The sequence below is a fragment of the Myotis brandtii genome, unplaced genomic scaffold (assembly GCF_000412655.1).
Source record: "Myotis brandtii unplaced genomic scaffold, ASM41265v1 scaffold28, whole genome shotgun sequence".
Taxonomy (NCBI): Eukaryota; Metazoa; Chordata; class Mammalia; order Chiroptera; family Vespertilionidae; genus Myotis; species Myotis brandtii.
Window position 1 is genome coordinate 4,913,395 of NW_005360676.1, and position 12,289 is coordinate 4,925,683.

General features: G+C 34.7%; 1 protein-coding gene across 1 annotated transcript in view; it reads right to left on the reverse strand.

The window, feature by feature from the left end:
* LOC102241042 (transmembrane protease serine 11G-like) overlaps window positions 1–12,289 on the reverse strand; it is a 46,475-nt gene that overhangs the window by 6,759 nt on the left and 27,427 nt on the right. Inside the window, exons 2-8 of the mRNA XM_014541808.1 lie at window positions 11,777–11,898; window positions 11,087–11,208; window positions 7,521–7,588; window positions 5,820–5,980; window positions 4,237–4,275; window positions 3,099–3,270; window positions 1,825–2,084 (exon numbers count right to left, since the gene is read on the reverse strand). Coding sequence (XP_014397294.1) covers window positions 1,825–2,084; window positions 3,099–3,270; window positions 4,237–4,275; window positions 5,820–5,980; window positions 7,521–7,588; window positions 11,087–11,208; window positions 11,777–11,898 — 944 coding nt within the window. The remainder of the gene's footprint in view (window positions 1–1,824; window positions 2,085–3,098; window positions 3,271–4,236; window positions 4,276–5,819; window positions 5,981–7,520; window positions 7,589–11,086; window positions 11,209–11,776; window positions 11,899–12,289) is intronic.

Below are 12,289 nucleotides of genomic sequence, written 5' to 3' on the forward strand. Positions count from 1 at the left end.
CTTTCACAGGGGTCGCCTAAGACCATCGGAAAACACATATATAATTACATATTGTTTTTGTGATTAATCACTATGCTTTAATTATGTTCAATTTGTAACAATGAAAATACATCCTGCATATCAGATATTTACATTACGATTCATAACAGTAGCAAAATTACAGTTATGAAGTAGCAATGAAAATAATTTTATGGTTGGGGGTCACCACAACATGAGGAACTGTATTAAAGGGTCACAGCATTAAGAAGGTTGAGAACCACTGGTCTAGAAGTTGGGCTCTGGGCTTGATGACAGCGCTTCGGAGTCAAGTTATATTTCCTGGATGCTCTTTTGTTTTCTATGTGTTAGCTATCATCCTTGGCATGCTTATTTCCACTGTCTTACTTCATACTTGTCACAATTACCAAAGATAAATATGGATTTTTTTTTAGATGAATAAACCAAAGATCACTTGGCTATGAGTCTTGCAATGATCACTTAGCTAAATGGAGATAAAAAGTCAGGGCATTTATCACTACCTGGGAAAATCTGTCACAGTTTACCTAATTTACAGGAAGTCTGGATTATCACTCTTCAAATGACACACTTATATTGGGAATTGAGAATCCTTTAGAAAAAGCAATATAGAGCAAGTCTTTACTCTCAGGAATTAACTTCAAAACTAAATAGATAAAATATTATTGCTTCATAAAAAAGGCCTGTGTAATATTTTCAACAATAAAGATTTTTTTTAAAGGATGCAACTTATAACAATAGATAGGTCAATACGCAGTATTCTGCACACTTTTGGGCATTGAATGATTCATGATGAACTCACAAATCACTCTGAAACTACAAGTCTGGAAAGGGGGATGTTAAGTTTAATTAGGTTCTATAGGAGGCGTCATGGTCCTGCCCTAGTGGTCGATGCTATATATTTCTGCTCCAATCAGTAAGCAGTTTGCCTAATTCCAAATCATTTAATTCTCCTTTATACTTATCACCATACCCTATATAACAAGGCCAATCCCTTAGTAATGAGGAAAAGGACTCTCAGGTTATAAAAACAGTGTATCAACCTGGACCCCATGTGAGAATTTTAGAGTACATATTGAAAGAGAGCAGATATCTATAAAAATCAACTGATGAAGACTCGGTAGATAAAAGCTGTACTTTGAGCAAGAACATAATAAGACTACAACTTCATAATAAGAACGTGGAACGAGAATCAGAAAGTCAAGGACAGATTAAACCATATGTAAAGAGTGCAGCTTAAGAGAACTGGAAACTTACATCATTATTTAAATGTCTATCAGCAGTTTATTATATATTATTAAGTATAGTAAAATATCATACTTGTCAACTTCATAAACTCTCAAACTCAAAAAACTGTTTTATAGATACATGGATCAGAAGGCCCCATTTAATATTCAGCATCAGGAATGTCATTCAAATTGCTCTCTTAAGACTATTTCTGTTTATGATACATTACTACTGCTCACAAATAACATACTTTAGGAATTATGTAGCCATAACAGAATCTTTACATCTGAAAGAGCGATGAAAGAAAAAAAAATCATATGAAAAAATATGCTTTAATTATGTTTGAAAAGTTATAACTAGTTTTTAGAGAAACCCCTAAGGAATATAATAGACATAAATACCGTGTAATAGTAATAGCCAAAGTTTTCATAAGTCACAATATCTGGTTTTTGTTTGTTGTTTCCGCCATATTTTTTCATGGGACATAATGGTTTAATCTCTTATTTTCTGTATTTTGACTTGGTATCTTATTTCATATCTCCACTCAGATGGAGGTTTTTGTTTTTTTACTGAGATACTCACCGTTTACTTTCAGTGCTCCCCATCCGGTGACAAACACTTTACTCTTAGGCAAGACTTCAAATGCAGCATCCGGGAGACAGACTCTGTGCACATCTTCGGAAAACAGGACGGGAGCGGAGAGCTTCACCAACGCGATGTCGTCTTCGTGCTTATGGGCAGCATAGTTCTCATGAAGGACAATTGACTGCACCCTTCTTCTCATTAGCGGAGGGCTTAGAGTGGTTCCAAAACTAGCCGTCCAGAGTTTGGGGTTTTTGTAACTGATCACAGATTAAAAGGATTATTGTTGGTTCATTTCTGATCTAAAGTTACCCAGGACTCTGGATGAGCAGGGGGCATAGGGTGGGAGAAGGGCAAATTGTTTAAGGTGATAGTAGATGGGGATCCTCCCACCTTCTCATTTAAGGCTTCTCCCCTAGGGCTGCTTTGTATTGATTTAGCTGATGACAAATCCCCCCATTCTCTTGTAGCTTAAAGTATACTCTTCCAGGGGGAGTTCGTATTTTTTTTTAAAGAAACCAATGGATTATTGCTATTTTTTGAAGAAAATATACTTGAATAAAAATTAGAGATATTGTATACATACATATACATATCACTATGTCCATGCATAGTTATTTAAATGTATGTATGTATAGTTATAGAGAGAGAAAGGGAGGGGATGGGAGGGGAGGGGAGGAGAGAGAGAGAGAGAGAGAGAGAGAGAGAGAGAGAGATTAGAGCCACAATTGATTCAGTGTTTTCTCATCCTTTCTTTTAGGGTAAATTTTATCCAGAATATTTTCACATTTTATGTGAATTTCACTAGAGCTACTATATCTCTTTATTTTCTCCAAGTGTCCCATATGTTAAATCTTCAATGAGTATATAAATAATAAAAGTAGAGCACCAAAGATATCCATGTGGGAAAATCAGATGTGAGTTCATGGGATAATCAGATGTAAGTTTGTGGGTTGAGATATTATTAGCAGAGTTTTTTAAAAATCCACAATATATCTCAGAAAAACTGGCGAGTGTGTTTAAATTTTGACAGTGTTGGCTTGTTCTTAGTTAAAATTGAGATTGCTGGGGAATATATATTCAGTTAAAGCTGAAGATACTCTAATTTTTTGTACTGTTCAGTAATTGTCACTTTTTCTAAGCCTACCAGAAAAATCACGAATACTATTGGGAGGCCTAAGATGATTGATGAAAAAGGGATACGAATTATAGCAAGTGAAGGTGAGAAAAAGAAGTGAAATTGGTGACCCTGTTGGTACAGACTGAGGACTTACGTGTCAAAGCAATGCGCTGCAGTCAGGAGCCACTCCTCACTGATCAAAGAGGCCCCACAGTAGTGGGTGCCATCCATTTGCAGGCTGGCTTGCCATGGCCAATCAGCTTTCTTTGCAATATAACCATTAGCAATTTTTTCCATGGATGGAGACTCCCTCCCTAAACCACAACCTGTCATAAGAGAATAAGATGATTATTTCTAGAGTTATCAATGTGTATACGTATATTTGGCACATAGTAAAATATGGGAACATTCATAGGTTTGCCTGGCCTTAAAATTTAATCAAAATTACATGATAGAATAATAATGTATACTAAAATGGTTAACTTAAAACATAAAATATTTAATACCCTCCCTGATGTATTTAAAGCAATTTCACTTAATTTTTTTCTTATATTTTGGGATCATGTTCTTAGGTGCAGCATTTACCCCCATGATATTTGATGGTTTTGATTGTGAAATGTACACTAATTATTGCAGAAAAAATACTATTTGTACTATTTTATTTAAATACTTGTCTAATATTAAAACCATTACATAACTTAGTATAAATATCTAAGTTTACATATTAAAGTTAGTGGGTGTCATTTACTTCTAAACAAATTTTCTACTTTAACAAAGTGAACCAAATAAAAATAAATAAGATAAAATGAAAGGGAACTCTTTAAAAGAAGTCATCAGTGAATCCTTCTATAAAGAAGAGCAAGTTATTTCTGAAGAGTCCATGTGACATGAATTCCCAATTATTACTAATAATTATTTTCCCTTGAGGAGAGTTAAATCATGTATCCATTTAGAGATATTATATACTTTTGGAAATAGTAAACATGGGAGTAGAGAAAGTCTTCTCTCTCTCTTTTTTTTAAAATTGATTTCAGAGGAAGGGAAAGGTTGAGAGAGATTGAAACATCAATTATGAGAATCATTTGATAGGCTGCCTCCTGCACACCCCCTACTGGGATCAAGCCCACAACCGGGGCATGTGTCTTTCACTGGAATCAAACCCAGGACCCTTTAGTCCGCAGGCCAATGCTCTATCCACTGAGCCAAACTGGCTAGGGCAAGAAACTCTTAAAAGTGTTTTTAAGTTTTATTATTTGATCTATAAAACATCTCAGTGATATTTTTTAACTTACCGCTGTTCAGAATGTGCTCTGCTTGTATTTTATTTATATCTGGAAAAAATACAAGATGATTGCTCAGCAATGGAACAATTATCATTTAAAACACTGTACCTGCATGACATGAATATTTCTATTTGGAAGAAACTGAATTAGTTAGGAAATACTTAATTTAAAGGCAATAGAATAAAATCCTACGAAAAGGGGAAGCTTAGATATAAATTAAACTCTCATGCCTACTATATGTGGACTCTAGGAAAATACTGGTTAATTGTTATAAAAACATTGGCAGAGAGGATGCTATTGTTTGCCATGAAGGCGGATTAGTGCCATGCCAATTTATTAAAATATAAGTGAAACTGAAGAGAACCTAAGACCACTTTTACATATATACTAATATGTTTGGACACTGTTCTCCTTCATCCTCATTCACACAGTAGTGTTACTGTAAAGCCATTCAAGAATCTTAGACAGCTGGCATCGAGGGTTGGTCCACAGATGCTCCCTGTGGAATCAAAATCCACCAATATCCTAACAAATTCTCAAATATGTTAGTCATTTTTATCATGAAGTAAAATAGAAAACAAAGCATGCTCAGTTGTTCCCCGCAATTACATGAATTTCTCCTTATGCCAGATAGCATAAGGAGCAATCTAGACCCATATTTTGCTACAATGAAAGCTGTGTGAAATTTCAATAAACCTGCAAATTAAGGAGTCTTTAATGTAGGTCAGACTCTAACCGAGAACATAAAAATTCATCTGCAGATTACTATGGGTAGGGAGTTTATTAGAGTAAGTCTCTTAGAATTAGGTTTTGCCAATAATAACAATCTCAAAAGGATATAAAGTGTATGATTCCATTTATGTAACATTCATGAAATAAAATAATTACACTAGAGGCCTGGTGTATGAAATTCGTGCATGGGGGGTGGGAATCCCTCAGCCTGGCCTGCACCCTCTCCAATCTGGAACTGCTGGCTCCTAACCCCTCACCAGCCTGCCTGCCTGATCGCCTCTAACTGCCTCTGCCTGCCAGCCTGATCACCCCTAACCACCTCTGCCTCAACCCCTGCCACCATGGCTTTGTCCGGAAGGAGGACTGGACGACCAGAAGATGTCCGGTCTATCCGGTCTCATTTGCATATTACCCTTTTATTAGTATAGATAGATGGAGAATGGATTAGGGTTGCCAGCGGCTAGAGATGGGCAGAGGGTTTGGGTGTGGCTATAAAGAAGTAACACAAGGTAGTCTTCTCATGGCACAGTAGCAGAGTATAGGTTTTTGTTTTTGTTTTTAAATCATATTCATGTTTAATTCAAACAATTATACTAATATCTCTCTTTCAAAAAAGGAGGAATTGCTATTATATTTGTGTTATTATATAATTATTATATAATTATTCTGTCTTAATTATTTCCATATTAATCAAAGGAATATTTTGGTGTTGATTGGGTTTTTGCTTATTATCAAGTAAATGAGAGACTTAAAAATGAAAAGCATTTTCATTTTATGGTGAAATAAAGATCCTTTCTCTGTAGATGAGAAGATAGTAAAATTGTGAACTATAGCAAGGAGAGAAAAATGGTATTTCTTACCTTTAAGATAAGGCAATGAAGTATCTATCTTCAAGAAGCTTTCATTTAATTTTAACTTCTGATGCAAAATGTTAGCAGCTTGACTTTTTACTGTTTCTGCATTGTTAGGAAGAAAGTGAAATTTAAGCAATACATCTGTTTTCAATCCATCATCACTTGACCTGGAAAACAAAAACACCAGAATAAATAAGTGAAGTCATAGCCATAATTATTATTTTATACCTTATTATTTAAGTATTAGTTATATCTTCAAAAATACAACATAAATATTTTACTTTCATAGATTTTTCCCTTTCTTTTATCATGTAGGTGTTAATACATAAATTATTCCCTGTTCATAAAAGTGTTTCATATTTAGGGAGGGGAGAGTAAAATTCTAGAGTTTTGGAATTTTTTTTCTGGAAAAATAAATCAAAAGTACTTGTTAAATCCGTCAACTCTGTCTACATATATTTTTTCTTAATTTTTAAAAATTCATATCTGTTTATGCTTAAAATTTAAGTAAAATTTAAAAATTAAGCTCAACCAGGTGTGACTCAGCAGTTGAGCGTGGACCCAGGAATGAGGTCACATGTTCGATTTCCGGTCAGAGCATATGCCCAGGTTGCAGGATCGATCCCCAATAGGGGGTGTGCAAGAGGCAGCTGATCAATGATCCTTTCTCATTATTGATGTTTCTCTCTCTCTCTCTCTCTCTCTCTCTCTCTCTCTCTCTCTCCCTTCTTCTTTGAAATCAATAAAAATATATTTTAAAAAAATTAAGTAAAAGTATTTAATGATTGTGAGAATCTTTAACTGAAGGGCAAGTCTTTTTTTTTTTTTAATCCTCATGTGCGGATATGTTTTCATTGGTTTTTATAGAGAGAGTGAGGAAGAGTATGTGTGTGAGAGAGAAATATCAATGTAAAGAGAAACATCAATAGGTTGCCTCCTGCATGTGCCCCAACTGGGGGTTGAACTCACAACCTAGGTATGTGCCCTACCAGAATCAGACCCACAATCTTTTTTCTGTCCAAAATATGTTTTTATTGATTTTTTTTAAGAGAGAGGAAGGTACAGAGGGAGAAAGAGAAAAACATTGATGTGAGAGAGAAACATCCATTGGCTGCCTCTGTACACACCCTAATGGGGGGATGAAACCCAAAATCTGGGTATGTGCCCAGATGGGGAATCAAACCAGTGACCCTTCGGTGCACAGGACTGTGCTCAACCAACTGAGCCATTCGGCCTGGGCAGAAATGCAAGTCTTTAAAAGAACAACCAGAAGAATGTATTTAATCTCTACCCAAGTCAAGAAAGTGTCCCCTTTAGGTACTCTGTAGAAGAGGCATAACAATTAAACATAGTAATATGAAATTGTTTTTGCTCTTGGTATATCTAAAATTTTTTAAATATATATTTTTATTTATTTCGGAGAGGAAGGGAGAGGGAGAGAGATAGAAACATCAATGATGGGAGAGAATCATTGATTGGCTGCCTCCTGCTCATCCACTACTGGGGATCAAGCCTGAAACCCAGGCCTGTGCCCTGACCGGGAATCAAACCGTGACTTCCTGGTTCATAGGTCAACACTCAACCACTGAGCCATGTCAGCTGAGCTATCTAAGATTTTCATATCCTGTCAACAAAGCAAATAAATGAAGAATAACTAAATAAAACAAAATTGCCCTTTCATTATACAAATTGATTAGTTATGATTACCTAAAGTTGACAACATGAGACTCGATGTAATGATGATTTAAACTGGAATTTTGAAATATCTTATCAATCTGAGAAAAGAAAAAACAACAACACACAGCATAGAACTTTGTTAAATATGAATTTCACACGTTTCAATATAACACAAAAAAGTTTGTATAAAACCTGCAGTGATTCAAATAGCATTTAATTCTGTGTTGCTTTATACCTATCCCCACCCAGAAAGCTCACTGGGGCATAATCCTGTTATCAGAAAGATCTTCCTAGTAATTAGATGTTGATATTTAAACAAATTGTCACACGGTTAAAGATGGCTGATACAGAGTTGAATGAAGCTAGCTGTTTCAACAGCCAATATAAAATATGCACAGAGTTGGAGGTACAAAGACGGAGGTTCTTTGAAAACTGGCTACATAAGGACTTAAAATCCTCTGTCATTCAAGTTCAGTTATCTTCCTCATGGAGGTGATTAAAGAATCAGTCTTTTAGGTTTTTCTGAAACTTTTTAGGCCATATTTTGATTCTGTGATAAATGGGGGAGAGGAAAAGAATATATATTTTTGGGTACTTCTTTAAAATGAATATACTCAGCAAGAAAAATCATGAAATAATAACAGAATAAGACTATGCTATTTGTGTGTCATTTTAGACTTTTGTGGGATAATTTCTGTGTAATATTAATTCCTAGAAGAAATTATTTCGTACTAAAACCACAGATTGTTACAGAATCTGTGGTTGCACTAACCTATTCATTAACATTGACTCATCAATCTGGCTTTTCAGAAAAAATGACAGATCATGTCCCAAATCTTAAGTGAACCTGAGTCTCAATAATTATTTCCTCAAATCAGAAGAGAAAAGAGCTGTCAAAATGTGAAACTAGACATGTGCTGAACAAGTGCTTTTCACTCATCTGATTTATGACATTTCCTCTGGTGAGGCACCATATCACATCCTATTAGATAGGATGGTAATCATACAGTTGTTGAAAAATCAAGTTATTAAAAAAAGAAAATTCAAGTTATTAAGAAAAACAATGACCAGGTGTTTTCCTTTAACAATGATAGAAAATTTGTTTTTCTAAAGGATATAGTTTTATATACACACATGTACATTTATATGACAAAACCTAATACATATTCATTGTAAAAAGTTATAAAAAGCTAGCAAAACAGCAAAGCATAATGAAAAGCATTAAAATAACCTCTAAATCACTGCAGAGAACCTGTAATTTTAATTTTGGGCATATGTACTTCCATATTTCTACATAGATTTTTATAAATTTTACTATAAGTTCTCTGCCTATTTCCATTCTCTTTTCTATTTCATTATTTTGTTGTTGTTTCCTTTAAATCACAGTTTTGTGAACCATGTTATTGCCCATGGCAATATAAGCAGTCTAGATTATAAACAGTCTAGATTATTGAAATCCAAAAGACATCTCTAAATTTCATTTTAGGTACTGATTTTAGTCATTTCTTCTGGGATAATGTTTGCTAGAACTGAAACTCACAGTCTAAATCAGGGATCAGCAAGTTATAGCCTATAGGAAAAATCAGCCAGCCACTCGTTTTTGTGGGTCCACCATCTAAGAGTGGTCTTCATATTATTTTAATAGTTGAAAAAAATCATAAAAAGAGTAACGTTTTGTGCCCGCTAAAAATTTTTACAAAATTTAACTTTCAGCATCCAGAATCAAGTTTTCCTGGGCTGCAGACACACTGCTTGGCTGACATATTGTCTCTGGTGCAGTAGCACTACAAAGACAGATCTGAATTGCTTCAGAAGGACTGTATGGCCTGCAAAGCTGAAAATTTACTATCTGGCTTTTTTTAAAAAAAATTTCTTTATTGGTTAAGGTATTACAAATGTGTCCTCAGTTTTGTTTTTGTCTCTGGAACTAAACTCCAAGGAAACACAGGTAGAAGTTGAAAATCATATTCTATTATTCCTATCAGATTTCTCCATGGAATGATCAAGGGTGGGAGAGTGATCAGCAGTGAGAGAGCCGTTTCAGAGGCTGCTTTCCCTACGTGAACCAGTGGCCCGAGAAACCCAGACTTGCAGTTTGTTCAGGAGTGAATTGGAATAGTGTTGAGCTAGGATTTCCATCAAACTGGTAGTTCCACACCTGGAGGGGCATGAAAAGTTAGTCTTCTATTGGTAATAGGAAAAACTGATTCTCTGATAGATCATATCCATGGAATACTAGGTGCAAACACTCTTCTTCGGTAGATGTAGATGTACCACAGTTTTTTAATCCACTCATCTGCTGATGGGCACTTATCTGGCTTTTTACAAAAAAAAAATTGCCAACTCCTGGTCTAAATTACTGTACTTCTGTACTGTACTTCTCAATTATGATCCTTCTCCTATGTAGTCACCATTTGTATTCTAGAGGACAGGGCCACTACTAGTAAATTCTTTATTCCCTAGTCATTTGTTTGATGAGTATTTTTATGATCCTACCATGTGGCAGACACTGTGACAGGCGCCAGAATTATAAGAATAAGTCGATTTAGCCCTTCACAAATCCAGAGAAACCTAGACATATAAAATAATAATAATGTCACAAGGCAGTAAGTGCTCTAGCAGAGGTGTGTGAAAAGTTCCATGAGAACACAAGAAACAGATACTAACCTTCATTCAGACATTGTTTTTCATACTTTTATTCGCAACATAAACTGATTCTCAGAATAATTCAGAGGTGGGTGTGATTATCATTATTTTGAAAGTGGAAACCTTGAGGGGTCAAGTAGCTTCCCAAAGTTGAGAAGCCGATTGAACATAGATGTTCTGACTACAAAGCTTAGACTGTCTCCAATTCAATATATTTATTCCTGTAATAAAATATTCAGTACCCTGCCAATGCCACTTAGTTGCATATTTCAATTCATTTCATCATTTTCTGATTTTGGTTGGGAAATGGCTAAAGAAATATTTCTGAACTTGGCAAGAATGATCTTTTATCTTTGGCCAATGCTTGGCTCAGTAGAAGCTGTGTATACATTTGAAGTCTTCAGTGGAAGTCTATGTGTTTCTGTGCTCTATTTTTAGGAACAAATGTTCAATATAATTGCCTAATTATTAGGGAAATGTATTAGGATCATACACACTGTAGGTGTATATTTAATGATATATGGTAATGTTGTTTGTGCCTGAATGATTGAGTTATATTTCCAAATATGCTATTTTTTTGTACTTAAGCTATTATTTTTTCTTTTTGTTTAGCTTATGTTGTTCAGTCTTTGGTGCAATCATCCTTTCTCCAGTGTACCTGAGACAATGTTGGTTAGAGTTGCCAGGAGTAGCAAATAAAAATAGAGTTAAACTTTAATTTCAGATAAACAATAAATGCTTTTTAGTATAAGCATGTTGAAAATATTGAATGGAGTATATTTTCAGGAAGATGTGAAATTAAAATTTAGCTGGGCATTCTGTATTTTATCTGGCAAACCTAACATAGATGTAATTTGGTGTGTTCTCAACTCACCTCTTATTTTATTTTAACCTCTTTCTCCCTAACAGTATTGTCAGGTAGAAATGATGCCAGCAAAACTTAGACTTACCTCATCATTGATTTTTTGTTTCAGGTCATTCCTAATTTTTGAGTGCTCTACTGAAAAATCCGGATTATATTCAATACTGGGGATCTGGAAGGAGGTTTGGAAATAGTGCACCTTTTTCTGATCTGGAAGGGAGAACAAATATGCATGGTTTCTCTTTAGTTCATATGAGCTACATAAATAATGGAAATAGAGGGAATGGCATGCAAAAACATCCCATAATTGATGAACTCCTGAGAATTAATTCAGTAGCTGTGGCCAACACTTCTCTCTTCCTTTTTGAAGATTGCACAATCTCTTAGTCATGTAATTTTCAGTTGTGTCCTGACACAAGTTGACCTTGAATTTAGAATTGCTACTAAAATAATTTTTTATTCTCAATAAATCATATTGAGAATATAAAATCATACAATAACATAGGATATAAATCTATGGCATTGGTCAAGAAAAAGTATTACGTGAACCAAGTCAAATTTTAATGCTAGAAGCATTTCTACACATAAAAGATTATAATTTCCAAAATGTAGATAAATTTATGCAAATCAACATTACATTATGCAAAGTATGTACACATTTAAGCAAATCATTGTTGCAATGAAAATTATATTCTAAAATATTAAAAATTATTAAAGTTTTGAAATAAGTGAGTGGATATTTAAAATTAAAAAAAAATGCAATGAGATAGGTTCTTACCAAATGCCAAAAAATAAACAAGGAGACCGATGATTATTGCTAGAACCAACACAACAGCTGCAACAAGAAGGGCAATCATCCATGGTTTCAAGAAATTTGTTCTTCTGCCTCGTATTGGTGGCCTTTTGAGAGAGAGAGTTGTATATTAAAAACAAACAGAACTTAAAGACTGGAATCTCAATTTCACATAGTTTTGGCATAGAATGTGTTTTTTTTTTGTTTTTACTTTTAAAAAATTTTTTTGATGAGTAATTACTTAATTTTTTTAATTGTTTAAAGTATTACATGTCTCCCTTTTTTTCCAATTAACCCCCGTCCCCGAGGGCAAGCCCCCACCACCCCAGTGCCTGTGTCCATTGGTCATGCTAATATGCATGCATACAAGTCCTTTGGTTGATCTCTATCCCCTTCCTCCCCTGCCTTCTCCCCAAGGTTGGACAGTCTGCTCAGTGCCACCTTGTCTCTGGATCCATTTTGGTTCATCAGTTTATGTTGATCATTATATCCCACATA